Source organism: Pempheris klunzingeri, chromosome 17 (assembly GCF_042242105.1).
Source record: "Pempheris klunzingeri isolate RE-2024b chromosome 17, fPemKlu1.hap1, whole genome shotgun sequence".
Taxonomy (NCBI): Eukaryota; Metazoa; Chordata; class Actinopteri; order Acropomatiformes; family Pempheridae; genus Pempheris; species Pempheris klunzingeri.
The window spans coordinates 9,169,587-9,184,496 of NC_092028.1; the positions used below are offsets into that span (position 1 = coordinate 9,169,587).

At 41.8% G+C, this 14,910-nt stretch overlaps 1 protein-coding gene across 1 annotated transcript in view; it reads right to left on the reverse strand.

Moving 5' to 3' along the window:
* Positions 1–14,910, reverse strand: part of plppr2a (phospholipid phosphatase related 2a) — a 38,654-nt gene that overhangs the window by 14,923 nt on the left and 8,821 nt on the right. Inside the window, exon 2 of the mRNA XM_070848315.1 lies at positions 4,157–4,345. Coding sequence (XP_070704416.1) covers positions 4,157–4,345 — 189 coding nt within the window. The remainder of the gene's footprint in view (positions 1–4,156; positions 4,346–14,910) is intronic.

A 14,910-nucleotide genomic window follows, 5' to 3' on the forward strand; every position in this document is an offset into this window, starting at 1 on the left:
TAGGAATAAAGTGAAAAGGTAGAGAACGTGTTGATGAGTGTGGAGACAGTCTTGGAAAACCCAGAGACGGTAGAACGGGTAAAGATGAGGAGATATTTATATAGATATTTAGATATATAAGTGCAGACTGAAATTGGGTAAATATGGCGGATCCCCTACTAAGAAAAAAGGCAAGACTAAGCACAGAGTGGAATGTTGATGAATAGAACATGAAGGCAAAAAGGTCAGTGTGGATGAGATACCGTGGTGTGAGGAATGGGGGAGGTTGTAGAGAACAAGCAACAAAGGTTAAGAGAGAAAAAGAAAAAGGCAAAGAAAAAAACCCAAAACTGATCAAAGAAAGGATTTAGTGAGACGCATTAACCCACATTTGTGCACACACTGTCAGACTGAATCTCTGGTAGATAACTTAATTCATCCTAGACTTAACTGGCTTACAAGCTCTAGTAGGCAAACTTTCTAGTTGCCCTTAAAATGAACCAAAAAAGAGTGTGGTTGTGTGGAGAATTTAGATTATAAAGAATAGGCTTTGAATGCATACACTGAAATGTTTGAGCCTAATTTGCAATATTGTGATGGGAAGAATTAAAGGAGCATCCGATGTTGTCTTGTCCAATCCTAGCTATATTTTCACTAATCATCACATCCAAAGGATGCATGCAAAGTTTCCATTTAAACAGAATAGTCACACAATGAACAAACATTCACACCAATCTTTATTTCTGCCTGCTTCTAACCCTCAACCTCTAAAACCTCCTTTTACAAGATTCTCCTTAAAAACAAGTCAGCTGGAAACAATAGAGAGTCCACTCATAGCTTAATTAGCTAGTTCGCTATAGCCGATAAACTCTGCCAGCAGTAATCGTTATTTTAGTAATCAAACTTTATGGTCCCTGGCTACAAATAAGCAGCTGCTTTCATCTTCCTCTTTCTGAAAAGAAAGATCCATTGTGTAAAAAATGTGTATGAAGTTTGAGAGTAAATCTGCCCCCACTATCACTCTCAACGGAAAGCTTGACAGGCATAGTAACAGTAACTAGGGTGGGGCATGAATTAGCAAACTGTCAATTATGTTCATTGGGTGGGAAGCCAGTGAGGGATCATGTCCTTGTCAGTGCAATTGTGGTGATGGGGAACTTACTTTGAGCAAGTAATCCACTAATTACTGAATACTCCTCTGAATATGTTGTGACATTACTTTATTCGTAAGAGTTAAAGGATAGACAGTGTTGTATGCTGTATACATTGTAAACCCCCCTGAAGCAGATTTGTCACTGTGGGCTACACTGACAAGAGGAAGGTTTTTGAGTTTGCTGACGTTAAAAAGGTAAATCTGATCTGGATGCACCTTTCCTTTTAAATGCTTACATTTAAAATAAAGTAACTATCTCCCCATATCTAAAACTGTTGGGTTATTTTGATATTTTGAAAAGTAACTTTAACACCCAGCTGAAACGCAGAAAGAGATTCAAGCCTGTTTATCCACTGACAACACCCAGCACCTCTGATGTCAGTGGATAAACACGTGTTTGGTAATGTGCTCTATTGAACCTGTAACCACCCCGGACACAACTTGTTCAAAAGCACTACAAACAGCTGCAAAAATGATCATAAGGTTGAATCAACACCTGCGTAACAGTTTTCACAAAAACTGAACCTTGATGAACGTATTTCCTGCAAGGCACTGACTTCCATGTGGACCTGATAAACCCTTTGGTTTTGGACACACCTTTAAACCCAATTGCAGAAGCTCAAAGTGGAGATTGGGACATTCTGGACCAAAAAGAACTGAAATGTTAAGTGTCACAGAAGACTTCAAGTAGTGCTGAAACTTCAAAAAGGTGACTGATGATTTTAATTAGATGCTGGGATCCTACTGGGAGCTGACAGAGAGCTTGAGTGCCCTCTTTTGGGCTTGGAGGTCCCTGGCTCTGTCCCAAATACACTGGTGGCTGATATCCTGCAGTGATTCAGCCAGGCAGGTCACCCTATATATATACTCTATGTTTAGGACTGTATGTGTGTGCCTCTCTTGCAATCATTGTTCTACATACAGAGTTTAAATGCTGAAAATCAAATCAGCTGAATCAAATACAATGTTACGTACATTCGTGTTGCTTGGAAACAAAAGCGTTATGAGAGATCCAAACCTTTTCCCTAATACCACATAAAAGGTCACAACTCTTTTTGCATTACAGGTGGCTGTCTTTTGTGCCACGCAGCCACTTAATCACCAAACACAAGGCTCTGATTTGACAAAAAGAGATCAGGCTCCTCAGGAACCAAAGGCAAATGGCAAAGCACATTAGCACCAGACTGGGGCTATCTCAGGGAGTTACTGCTGTGATTTACCTTGCTGCTTGTTACACACACCAAAGCCTCTGTCAGCACAGGTTAGGGCAGAGTAGCTGGTGTAAGTAATGTGCTCTGACCCAGATCAACCTCCAAAGTAATTTACCCTCAGCTGGGGCAGCTTTAAAGGTCTTCTTGGTTTGGATTAGTGAGTGTAGCGTAGTGCTACAGAGTGCAGCTGCAGTGCATATTTGCAATGTTAAACAATAATAAAGTCATGATGCAGGTTTTTAATTTAACCATAAGAAACAACCTGCAGTAAAGTTATTGGGTTGAAGAGGGGGACTGAAACATTTCATTTGTTGAATTAAAAAGTAAAGCCCCCCGCTTGCTATCATTAATTATTCATTTGAACCCTCTCTTTGACTCAGGAAACAGACTGTAATACCCCTCTCAAGACAATATACTGACGGCAAACAAAAGATTTAAAAAAAAAATTCAGCTGCTCCCTATTTTTGAGAAAAGAGCTACTAAATTAACTATTACAGTTTTTGAAATATAAACCTCACAAGGGAAGAATGAAATAAAAATTTAATCTGGGATGAGAAAAAGTAAAAAAAGAAAAAGAAAACCCTTCTCCGATTCTACTAAAGAATTCAGACTATCCCTATATGAACCCTCCCCGATTTTCTGACTCCCCTCCCCTCGCTAATAATTTTCATACAGTCCCTAAATCAGTACTGCATTTCCACAGACCCAAGTGTATCAACATTATAAGTGATGTGATTAGTGATTAGATTACTAATTATGCCCAGTGTTTTGGCGTGCTTCGGCTGTAAACACAGTCAAGTTCTTATATAACTTTATGTAAAATTGTTCCAGGGTGTATTGTGGCTGTACACAGTGGCTCAACATTATAATAAACAACCTTTCTCCACACAAACAGCATCTGTGTCTGTTTTGTGCTTCAATAGTGAGAGATACTCTTGTCTTTGCAGTAGGTGCAGGCTGTGGTTTTGCCTGCGCATGTAATCCGGTCAGGTTATTTGTCTGCTTTGTATTGTGGCTGTAGGCTGGTTCTGTCTGTGGTGTTCTCTCTGTTTTTTTGTGGTCTTTTGGGGATTTAAGCTGCTAAGGTTTGTGTCTGTGCTCAGAGTCAGCGCCAGGTGTTATGCATTTCACGCTCACTGCCCTCCACCTCACTTGGGGCTCAACAGCTACGCTCACACACACACACGCAAAAAAAAAAAAAAACAGTACATGCCCCCTTCATATTCGCCTTCCTTTGTGCTCATTGTCCCTTTTTCTCACCTATCATCTCCCGTTTTTCTTTGCAGCCCATCGTTATTGCTGTCTTGACTCCAACTTTTTTCGCTGTTGCTTTCTCTATTGTTTTCCTCTTTGACTGTTCTTCTGTCTTCCTCTTTCTCTAATGGCCTGTCTGACCGTACCCATTACATCTCTGTGTTGTCTGAGTTGATTTGTGTCTTTTTTTTCCCTACACACACACACACACACACACACACACACACCTGCCTGTCAAAGATGGAGGGGGTTACCTCCATGCAGCTTTCCAATCTGCTCACTATATCAGCGGTGCAGCACACACACACCAGAAATGATTCATCACAAGATTGCAGAGAAACTCACAAATCATACTAAGTAGAAATCGAACAACACTTTCTCAGTCATACACATTTCACAGCATAAGAAAGCAGGTACAGAAAACATCTCAAACAAACCAGATCAACTCCAACAACTTCTCACTTTCTATTAAAGCCCTTTCCTTTTCCCCCACTCAAACATACCTCCTTCCATCTCACGACCTTTACTTCCACACTTATAAATACACCCCAACTCTTACCGTGAAGGTGGGTATGGCTGTGACGAGTGAGTAGATGAGCATAGGGGGGATCTTGCTGGTGTCCTCCGGACCGGGGTAGGGCTTAGAGAAGGTCTTGTCGTAGCAGAAGAAGCCCTGGATGTGCACGGGGAAGGTGTCCGTGTACTCGAAGTAGTAAGCCAGCAGCACCGTCCCAGCCATGATCACCAGCTGGAAATAGAACATTATCCCTCCGTTAGGAAGTGAGAGGACGAAAGGTGAAGCGGAGGATGGAGAGGCAGAGGTGGAGGAGGTGGAGGAGGAGAGGAAGAGGGGAGAGTCGCGTCCCTGTTCCCCTCAGCCACGGGGAGATGCATAGGAAATACAGACCGATAGAGAGACAGAGTGACAGAGGCTCAGTGTTTGGATCCGACAGAGAGAGAAAGAGAGAGACAGAGAGAGTCAGAGCGAGAGAGAGAGAGAGAGAGAGAGACAGAGCGAGGGAGAGAGAGAAGAAAGAGAAAAGGAACTCTGCAGGAGGAGGGTTCTCTCTTCAAGACATGAAAACTAGAACAGAAAAACAGAATAAAAGAAGGTTCCGTGGCAGCAAAAGCAGCAAAAACAAAGAATTGCATAGGGGGGCGAGTGAGAGAATGAGCAACTGCGAGAGAGAGAGAGAGAGAGAGAGGTGGGAGGGAGAGAAAGGGGGAGCAGCCTCAGTGCTGCCAGCACTCATGAAATCTACTACTGTAGATCTGTAGAACTGTGCGTGTAATTGTACTTGATACTGTGTGTGTGTGTGTGTGTGTGTGTGTGTGTGTGTGTGTGTGTGTGTGTGTGTGTGTGTGTGTGTGTGTGTGTGTGCGGGCGCGTGTGCGTGTGTGTAGCCTGTGTTTAAAATAAATCGTGTGCGGTAAGAGCATGTGCAGTGGAACACATAACATGTGGTTCTCACCACCAGCTGATGTGTCTGCTAAAAAGCTGAATTATTAAAATATGTCTAGAAACTTCGTAAAAGTCACAAAACTCATGTCTGAAGGTATAAATAGAGACAATGATACAAGGTGAAATTCAGATCAAGTGCAATTAGAACATTCAATTTGTCATAAGTGCACGTGCATGTGAGTAGATAACACTTGAAGGTAGTGTTAAATATGGAGCCTGATGTGTGGCGCTGGAGCAGTTATGGACTTTTACTTTTACAGCCTTTAAACACAATCACTTAATAAACTGATTAATTTAGAAAAGGTAGTACAAATTGATTAACTCAGTCTGCATTAAAGGATGCGCTGATTAAGTAAAAAAAAATTAAAAAAAGATTTGTGATCATCCTTTTTTGATTCTCATAGTGTTGTTTTCTGCCACAGCAGGCAGCTGTTTCAAGCCGAAAAGCTCAAAAACCTGCTGTACACTACCTGCTCAGCACCAGATGCTACACTGACAAAATTAGCAACTAGCTGGTGAACATAGAGGAGCATTTATCAGCTAAAGAGAGAGATTTTTCTCATTAGTTAGCAGAGACTCATGAATATTGGGCTTACAATCAAGTGCACAGACACACGAATGCTAACTGCTGGATGTGTAATTAGGCAACCGTTTGCTAACAAGTTTGCCGTATCAACTTAAAAGATGACACTGTGTCGGTGTTGTTGTCTACGGCCTGTTTGTGGCCAGTTCTTGCGAGTTTAGATTAAAATGAAATGGTGTACAGAGATGAGAGTGGTGCTCTGCAGCCCTCCGGGACGTTCAGCTCAAAGTCACTCTGACTACAAACATGGCTCCACCCACAGCTGTGGTACAACACTCGCATACGGCACGGACTAAAACATGGTGCATGTGCTCTATGCACACAAGTGTAATCAAACACTCGCCAATGCACACAGAAAGTAACATGCATGAGCTATATACGTAACGTGCACACACACACACAAAGTGGAACTATTTCTTTGTCAAATCAGCCTTTATCTGTGCCTCCCTAGAGGGAGATGTGTTTTGCTATCTGTGGTTGTCATGGTGAAGAAATGACTGAGGAAACAGGTTTATAATATTCTGTATTTTTAGCACTTCCACATCAGAAATGTGCTCCAAAATCTGAACAGGAACACACCAGCAGTTATTGGTTGCAACTATGTGCTTGCATTTGCTGTGTGTATGTGCTAGTTGGAGGTGCATGTACACCTGATGGGAGCTGTTCAGTGGGTTTGCTTTGGGCGAGAGGGGGTGTTTGATATGTGTGACTCATGAAGCCTTCCCTTGTTTTCTCTGTTTGATCCCGTAGAGCTCCTCCCCTGCATTTACCCAGTTTATTGTGACTGGCTCTGACTCATGCTTGTGATTGCTATACTGAAGGAACACTAGTAATTCACAAAGCTGCCTTAAAATCAGCTGCATACTTACAGTTCAGCTGTTAACATTCCTCCTTAATTTCCTCATAGAGCCATGAAAAGGGCAAAAATCTAAGAATGGTTGGAGATGTTTTGCCAGAGTTCGTATTATTGAACTTTAACCTGCAAATGTCCAGCTGATAGAAGCATTGCTTTTTCGGTGACCCATCTGCGATTCTGGCTTTTCCTCATCACCCACCACCCCCCTCCCTCAAGACCACATTATGTTGGGAAACTACCAACAACAGCGTGAACTAAAATGTAATGTACCATGAGACCGAGTGCATTTATGCAGCTTTAAAAGGTGGAAAATGGGGCTGAGCGGAGTGCTTGTGCACATCCACGAATTCACATTTGCTCAAACTCCCAACTAACCAGTGGTGATCCCACAGTTAATCCTGTTGAAACTGTCATGTGGGTGACAGCAGCTCTTTCATACTCTGACAGCTTCCTTATATTCCCCTGCCCTCCCATTAGCACTCCTTGAAACTCCTGTATTCTTCCCTTTCCTTTTTTTCCATCATGACCTCTTCAAAAAAAAAGAGCTGCCATTAATGGAAAAGGGGACAGGCTTCAGAGTAAAGAACCCATCCTGTTCTGACCTATTTTATCGTGAAGATGGAAAAGCAGATCAATAGCGAAAAAGAGCTTGTCAAGATGAAAGGTCACATAAAGACAGTTCAAGTCGGGTGCTGTCACAGGGAGACACAAGGCTGCCTGTTACAAGCATAAAGAGTGTGTGAAAACTGAGGAGTGTCTTCTTCTATCCTTCTAAAGATGTCATCATCCGTCCCTCTGAGCCTGCCTTCATATCATCGCTTTGAAAATGTGCTTAATACCTGTCAGATTATCAAGTCATTACCACACTTTGCCTCATTACATACAGACATAAAACTGACTCAATTATTTCCGGTATAAGGATATTTTTGAACAAGCTCCAGTTCCCTCCACATGCTGTGAATACATGCAACAAGTCTTTTTCATTGATTTGTGTTAAGCAGTGGGAAAAGGGCCCATCGGAAATAAGACGAGGGCTTATTTGGTCATCACAACTGATGTGTTATGAATGAAATGACAATGGCCTGTAATTAAAAGCACACACTTAGAATTGAGGCACCTTTACTCGGGTATTCTAATGAAAGAAACATATTATTTTATGTTTATGTGCATTTACTTGAGTGGTTGTTGGGATCTGAATTACTGCAGATCAGGCTGAGCTACACGTTTTCATTTTCAAAAAAACAGACTCAGCACTCATGGTTTTAACAGCAACTGTCCAAACACAGCCAAGTTGTTGTTGTCCTTTTTCTGGCTGCTCCCTTTCGGGGTCGCCACAGCGGATGATCCGCTTGTAGATTTTGGCGTTAGTTTTTTTACACCGGATGCCTTTCCTGACACAACCCTCGCCCATTTTTGGTAGGCAATTTGTTTTAAAACAAGAACAAGTTTGAAGAATCAAAGTCAGCTGGACACAGCGCTTTAACTGAACTCGAGGAGCTATCGTTAGCGTAATTAGCCATCTCGCTGCAGCTGATACAATCTCACAATCGACAGTCGCCGGCTAGAAATCAGAGGCTTCTTTTCTAATTCAGTCTGAAATCAAGGGGCCATTATTTTTAGAAATGTAAAAATTGTTAAGAATTTCGATGTCACTGTTGCTGCTATGATTGTAAACCTCTTATGTGCTGAACAGGAATGAGAAGACAGGCAAAGCAACAGTGACTAAAGGAAGTGGGGCTTAGCAAATGGTCAATTGTGCAGTGCAGTATGTAAGCATTAACAACATGTGCTTAGCATCCACTATTAACATCTTGCACCGGATGATTGATTGATATGCTTTTACTTACAACCAATCACCTCCTAAATACAAACAACTGTCTTATGAGACATAATTAGAGACAAACCACAGGAATTATTATTTAATATTATTAATTAAGAGGATCATTGCAACTTGTTGAGTATGCGAGTTACTGTGTCTATCTAGTCTCAAACGGCTCATTTATTTCAGTATGAACATACAAAGGAAGTGTAAAGAAACGTGAGAGTCAAAGCTTGTTTCATGCGATGCGGCTAAGAAACTCTTAAGACTTCACTGGAGAAAGAATGCACCTAATTTGGCACATTATCTTTCTCTGAAAGGGCACAGTATTCAGCGGGTGAGCATCCTCAGACCATCATCGCATTCCCAACGGCAATACAGGATGAGATTCTGCCCTTTTCTTAGATGACTATCCTGTCTTATTTGATGTCTACATATATGACAATAGAAATGTCACAGTGTGTTTCTCTTTGCGCTGCTCAAAGACCTTGTCTCTCCTCCTTGCCTGTCCCTCCATTATGATTTTACCTTCCAAAAACGCCCCCCTTTGGTCTCAGCTGTTTCTGTCATTCTTCATTTCTCACTCATGCCTCTAACACTTCTCCCTCGTCTGTGATGCCAAGAGGCGGCAACAGTTTACAAGAGCAGTGACATCAAGACGACTGCAAACACGACACAGATAGATGGGAAGCGTTTTGGGAACACTGTGGGAACGAGTCCAGGGAACAGCAACAGCCGACGGCGTGTGAAGGACCCACCACAGTGAGCTCAGTGCAGCTCTTAAAATATGATCGCTCTCCCTCCCCCCCCTTAACCTGTCATCCCAGCACAAATTCAAATCATCTTTTTCTGCACAAACACGGATAGACAACCGTATAAGGTTAGCCATACTTGATGAACAGTATTAATACTTTATAAATATGAAGGGAAGTTTCTGTGATGATGCGCGTGAATTTAAATATAGTCTATTAGCTGGGTAGATGTGTGCTTCATCCATTAGAAGCAACCTTTAGACATGCTCAGTGAGCGTGAGGTTTTTCTGAGATGACTACTGTATTTGCTGGCTTTATGAATTTGTCACTTGCTGTTCTGTATATATTATATATGATATTATGGGTTGGCAAGAATCTAACCGCCACCAATTTCTTTTACTGTCATTACTGCAGTTATCATTGTTTTCGGAAGGGCACCTCTCCTGTCTTCATTAGCAGTGTGATTAGTGATTAGCCACAAAGGTTTGCAGAGTAACCACAGCTGGACTAGCCAACCAGGCAACTTGTCTCTTTAGCTCAAGGATGAATTAAGAACGCTGAATACTGCCTTCCAAGATGGAGCTAAATTCATTCTGCATGCATATTTTCCAGGCTTATCTGTTTCTGGGCGTTTGTGACACTTTTTTTGTGTATGGAAAAGAGTCTTTTTTGGATTTGCGGATGTCACAGGATACTGATATACAGGAGTGTGTCCACTACCCCCAAAATCACCTGACGGTACAGGAGTGTAGACGGTACACACTTACAAGCTGATGAAGTCATAAAAAAATTGCCAAAAATGCATCAAAGAAATTTCCACTGATAAAGTTTTTTAGTTCCATGAATTTGGGGGATTTACAAGAGACAGATTTAAAAAAAAGAGTTGCCAAGACAGATGCAGCAGAGGTAAAAAAAAAAACAAAAAACCTGACTTTTAGGAGTCAAGCTACATTTCTGGATCCTACACTTCCCAGAATGCAACCCAATATCCCAATCAATAGTGTCTATCATTAGCCTTTCCTTTCCTGCTCATGTTTTTAAAAAGTACGCCTCACAGTCAGAATTTAGTTTCAGCACCGATGATCATATGAATCACTGTCTCAGATGAGTAAGCCACTGTAAAACTGGTGAAATACCCCTTTAATGCACATTACAGTGATCACATCGATTATGATGCATCAGTTTAATTAACAGTAACTCTCAGGTAGGACTGAGTGTTCCAGCATATTTCTATGTTAAAGTTGTCACAGTTATTGACTACAATACCCAGAGACCCATCTGCTTCTTCTTGCTAAAAGGATTCTGCTCCTCATCTTGGCATCGATCAGTGCTTCCTGTTTTGCTTTGCTGAAGAGAATAAACATTTTGCAGGGGGATTTTTCCCATCAGTCTGTCAATACCTCCACCATCAACCCTTGTGGCAATTATTTAGAGGTTTAGCTCAGCTTGTCCTGGAGGCACACTGCCCTCTTCCTGTTTGGTGCTGTAAATCAATCAAATTTCCACAAAGTTTCACCCAGTGGCACAAAATGCATCACTGTAGCTGCAAGCTCAGTCAATTTTCTTTAAAGAGTGTCTCAAAGTTAAAACAGAAAAAGATATAAGGCACAACATTGTTCATACATAAAATGTTACTTTTTACACCTTCACAAGATAGATCTCCTCAAAGCTCGAACAAAGGTCGCCATGTCTGTGCGTTCGTCTGTGTTGTTCTGTCTTTATCACTTTCTCTGGAGGTCCCTGGATGCTGTTAAAGCCATGTTGTCTGAAAGAGCAGTTTGGTGTTTTACGAACGGAGGATTTAGAGCAGAAGTGCGGTGAGGCACAGGGGTCCACCGTCAGACACATGCTGTCCATTAAGCGGCCTGCCATCAACACACGCTACACTGCACCTGGCCAGCACGACAGGAGCACTGAGGGAGGAGGAGGAGGCCCGGCGGAGGGCGGAAGGTCGGAGGGGATATGAAGAGAATGGAGGAAGGAAGGGAGTTCAGAAAAGGGGAAGGATGAACAGTTGAGGCAGGACAGAGGAGGCAAGAGAAAGGAGGGGAAAGAGGACAGGTATATTAGAGTGCGGAGTGTAATTGTGGCGTATAGGTAAAAGAAGAGGGGTGGCAGGGAACAGGTGCAAAGCTAAGGGAGGTGGCCAAAAAACTTTACCACCTGCTCCTCTGTTCCATTTTCCTCTTCCTCATGTCCTCTTTTCTTGACTGATATTCATCCTTAGGCGTCTCCTTCTCTCCATCTCACAGCTCCAAATCCACAGAGCTGTCAGCATCAAAGACGATGACTGTGATTCACCTTGTGGAGACGTTGAATATCAAAATAAAGTGCTACACCTTCCGTGCTCAGTTAGTGTAGGTGGCTGTGTTGTGTGTGGGTTTAACTTGATGGCTGTCTGGTAATGTAAAAAAAAAAAAAAGTGCATCTATGAGTGTGATGGCCAGGTGTGTTCGGCTGCTCCCTCACGTCTCTATGACTGCAGAGTGGCTCTAGTAAGTTGTGTGATGTTGATTCACCCTGATCTCTGATGGTTTGGCCTGTGTGTGCGCTTAAGCATTTCCTCTATTTTTGGAGCAGCAAACATTTTTGATGTAACGCAATATGATTCCACATTTTTCTTTGCTGCTTTGTGCCAGTTGAGGCACAATTCGTTAATTCTGGTTTATCACAACGTGTTATTGTGTGTTTTACTTCCACAACATGCTGTAGTTTTATAGAAGGTCATGTGTCGGACTTTCTTAGCTCAGTAAGACAAGTAGGAGACTTCAGGCAACCTATTGTGTTGTTTAGTTTGGATACATATGTTTTATGTGTGGCTCTGCTCTGCCTTGTTCTGCAGCGAACACTATTATGAAAGCTCTGACAAACTGCACAGCATAAAAACAGGATGAGTTATTGAACTGGTGTATCTGCTTTTGTCCGCTACATATTCCAGAGAAAAAAGGTTTGATCTCGGAAGAATGTGACCTTGTATTATTTTATAGTGAGTTGGAGTCTATTTCCTTAACTAGGTTTAAAGCCAAAAACCTCCTACCAACCAACACTTTGCCAGCACAACCACCAACCCCCACCCACACAGCCCAATCCCACGCTCACATTCCTTTGTCTCTTATCTACCTTTCATTAAGCAGCAGAAGCAACAGATATGCCCTGACACAAGTCTACAAACAGGAACATTTCTGTCATCCTAATGTGGGTTATTTTGTGTGAACTGGAAACTGACAGGCGGTCAGTGCTAATTACAGCTTCGCAGCAGGAGTTGGAATAGCTCGGTGGTCTGCACTGATCTCTAATCTGTCATTCTAAATACAAGAGAGCCTCCCTGCTGAGACTGGGACTGAAAGGACTGGGAGAAAGAAGCGAGCACAAAAAAACTCCTTCAAAACCCAATTACTGAAACAGACACAGATGTAGCTATCCAAAATGTATCAAAAAATTTGACAATGGTGCTGAAGTGTCAAACTGGTTCCAGCCATAGCAGGATTTTCATTTAATTTTCAAAGAGTCTATTTACATAGGAAAATGACAGTAAAAAATAGGAATATTTTCTTCCTCCTTTCTCAGCAAACAATACATTTGAGCATTGTAGCTATGAACTGGATAGGAGAGGTTTTTAATAGATGTACTGTTAAGACAAACCTGGCTGGACTCCACACTTGCTCTTGTCAAGGTTACAGCCACGTCCTGTAGCCACAACGTTTTGTCCTGCTTTGTGGCCCTGTTTGCTTTGATTGTTTGCTAGCAAGATACCTCAAATGTTTGTTAAAGCATCTCTAATCCATAGTTAGTCTAATGAATAAAATGACTCCGTATGATGTGAAAGGGATCATTTGTCCCACAGAAAATTATCACCTGAATCTGCAGACACTTTAGTTTGGTTTGGTGTTTAGTTTTAATGCCTGCAACTTGAAAAGCTCTTATTAAACCCACTGTACATTACTTGCTCAGCTCCAAACAGAAAACAGGCAAAGTTAGCTACTACCTGGTTAACTTTGTGAAGCATTTAGCAGCTTAAGAGACAGATATTTTTCGTAGGAGTTGGTGGAGACCAAAAATGCGCTGAAAGGAGAGTGAATACTGGATTTACGGTAGATTTATCAGATTATTCTCTAGACTTACCCAAATTTCTAACATGCAACCAAGCATCAGTGTGAACAAACCCTGAGCCAGCCCAGGTATTTGATGTGTTCGGTCTCAATCACACCTGATGCCACTAATGAGGCCCTTGATTAGTTGCATAGCGCTCTTATGAGAGATTCTATTCAGGTGGTTTAATAATAGTTTTGGGACTGCAGTAGTTATTAACAGTGGTATTTTGTGTTGAATTTGGAGAAACTACCTGTAATATTAGCTGTGTTGAGCTATTTCAATTGTTCTTGTTTGAGCTGCTCCTTGAACACAGATGTAAGTTTGTAATTTTTGCCAATACACCTAATTTGCAATGGTTTTAATAATTAATACAGTCTTACACAATCGTGCATTTGCAGCAGAGTATACAAGTGAGTACAAGGTAATGATTCGGCAGCTATTCACGTATCGATCTGCAGTCACTATCTTCACATTATTGATTCTGTCTGAATATGATCTGCCCAACAAGGCCCCCTAAAAGGTCAAGGGGTTTACCGAAGTATGATTCATGCAGATGCAATGTAATCTATCTACTGGATAAGTGCTTTCTGACTTAGGAGTAATCACCCGGTTTCTATTATTTAATATAAACTGTGGCGGTTTTTGAGCCCATGTGATTCTGTAATTGGATCTCTGACTGTACTTGTACAGTCATGTAAAAGAACGGAAAATTCACATACTAGCCTTTTTTTTTAAAAATGCATTTGTCATCTGTCTCTCAACACATTCCTTCTCCTCAATTTCTTCTTAAACGCATCATCACCCTCTCGATTGATACACCTTGCTCAAATGGGGACAAACAGCTACATTAAAACGATAATATTTGCAGCCAGCTTGTGCACTCAATCTAAACTCGTACTTTGACATAGGAGAACATGATAAATAGACTTTATGGACTGAATAAATGGTAACCGAAAGAAAATGACCCTAAGGGGTTTGTCAGTTGTTTGCAAATGAATGAGAATAAAAGAGAGCGAGAGAAATATTTTATAGTCCATAAAAGTTCAGATAGAGTACTTAAGAGTGAAAAAAATGTGGAGGAATGGGAAAGGGAATAAGAAAGTGTCAGAGTCAATGGTGCATTCAGAGAGTGGTTGTAGTCCCAGCAGCGAGGGAAAGAAAAGACAGATCAGGGAGCGAGAGGGAGAGAGGGTGGGAGGATGATGGGAGAGGGGTGAGATGGGGTGAGTGAATTAAAAGGAAGGGAGGAGAAGAGAGCTGGCAATGGAGAGGGTTGCTTGGAGAGTTTTGGCCTACATGCTTTCAGCAGCATTTGTCTGACTTTGTGTTTTTGGCCAGGTGAGAGGAGCCCAGACATAGAGAGAGCAGGATAGAAAAATAGAGTGGGAGCTTTTGTACTGTATTCATCTGAAAAAGAGGGCTGAAGGGAAAGGGGAGTCCAATTGGAACAAGAGAAAAAAAAAAAAAAAGATAAAGAGCATTGCTTTAATCATCCTCCAGTCAAATCCTCTTTTCTCCATTTTAAAAACATCTCCCATGCTGCTCTCATTTCTTTTCCTGCCAGTCACCATGTGCACCGCCTTACAATGGTCTTTTAACAGACAATACAGTACAATAATACCACTGTACACACTGTAGGGGATCCACCTCTCTGTGTGTCTTCAGTGCAACCAGATACACACCCCTGCAGTGCACATAGCACCGTGGGGAAACCCGGCGCATGCACATAACAGAGATTACACTGCAGCA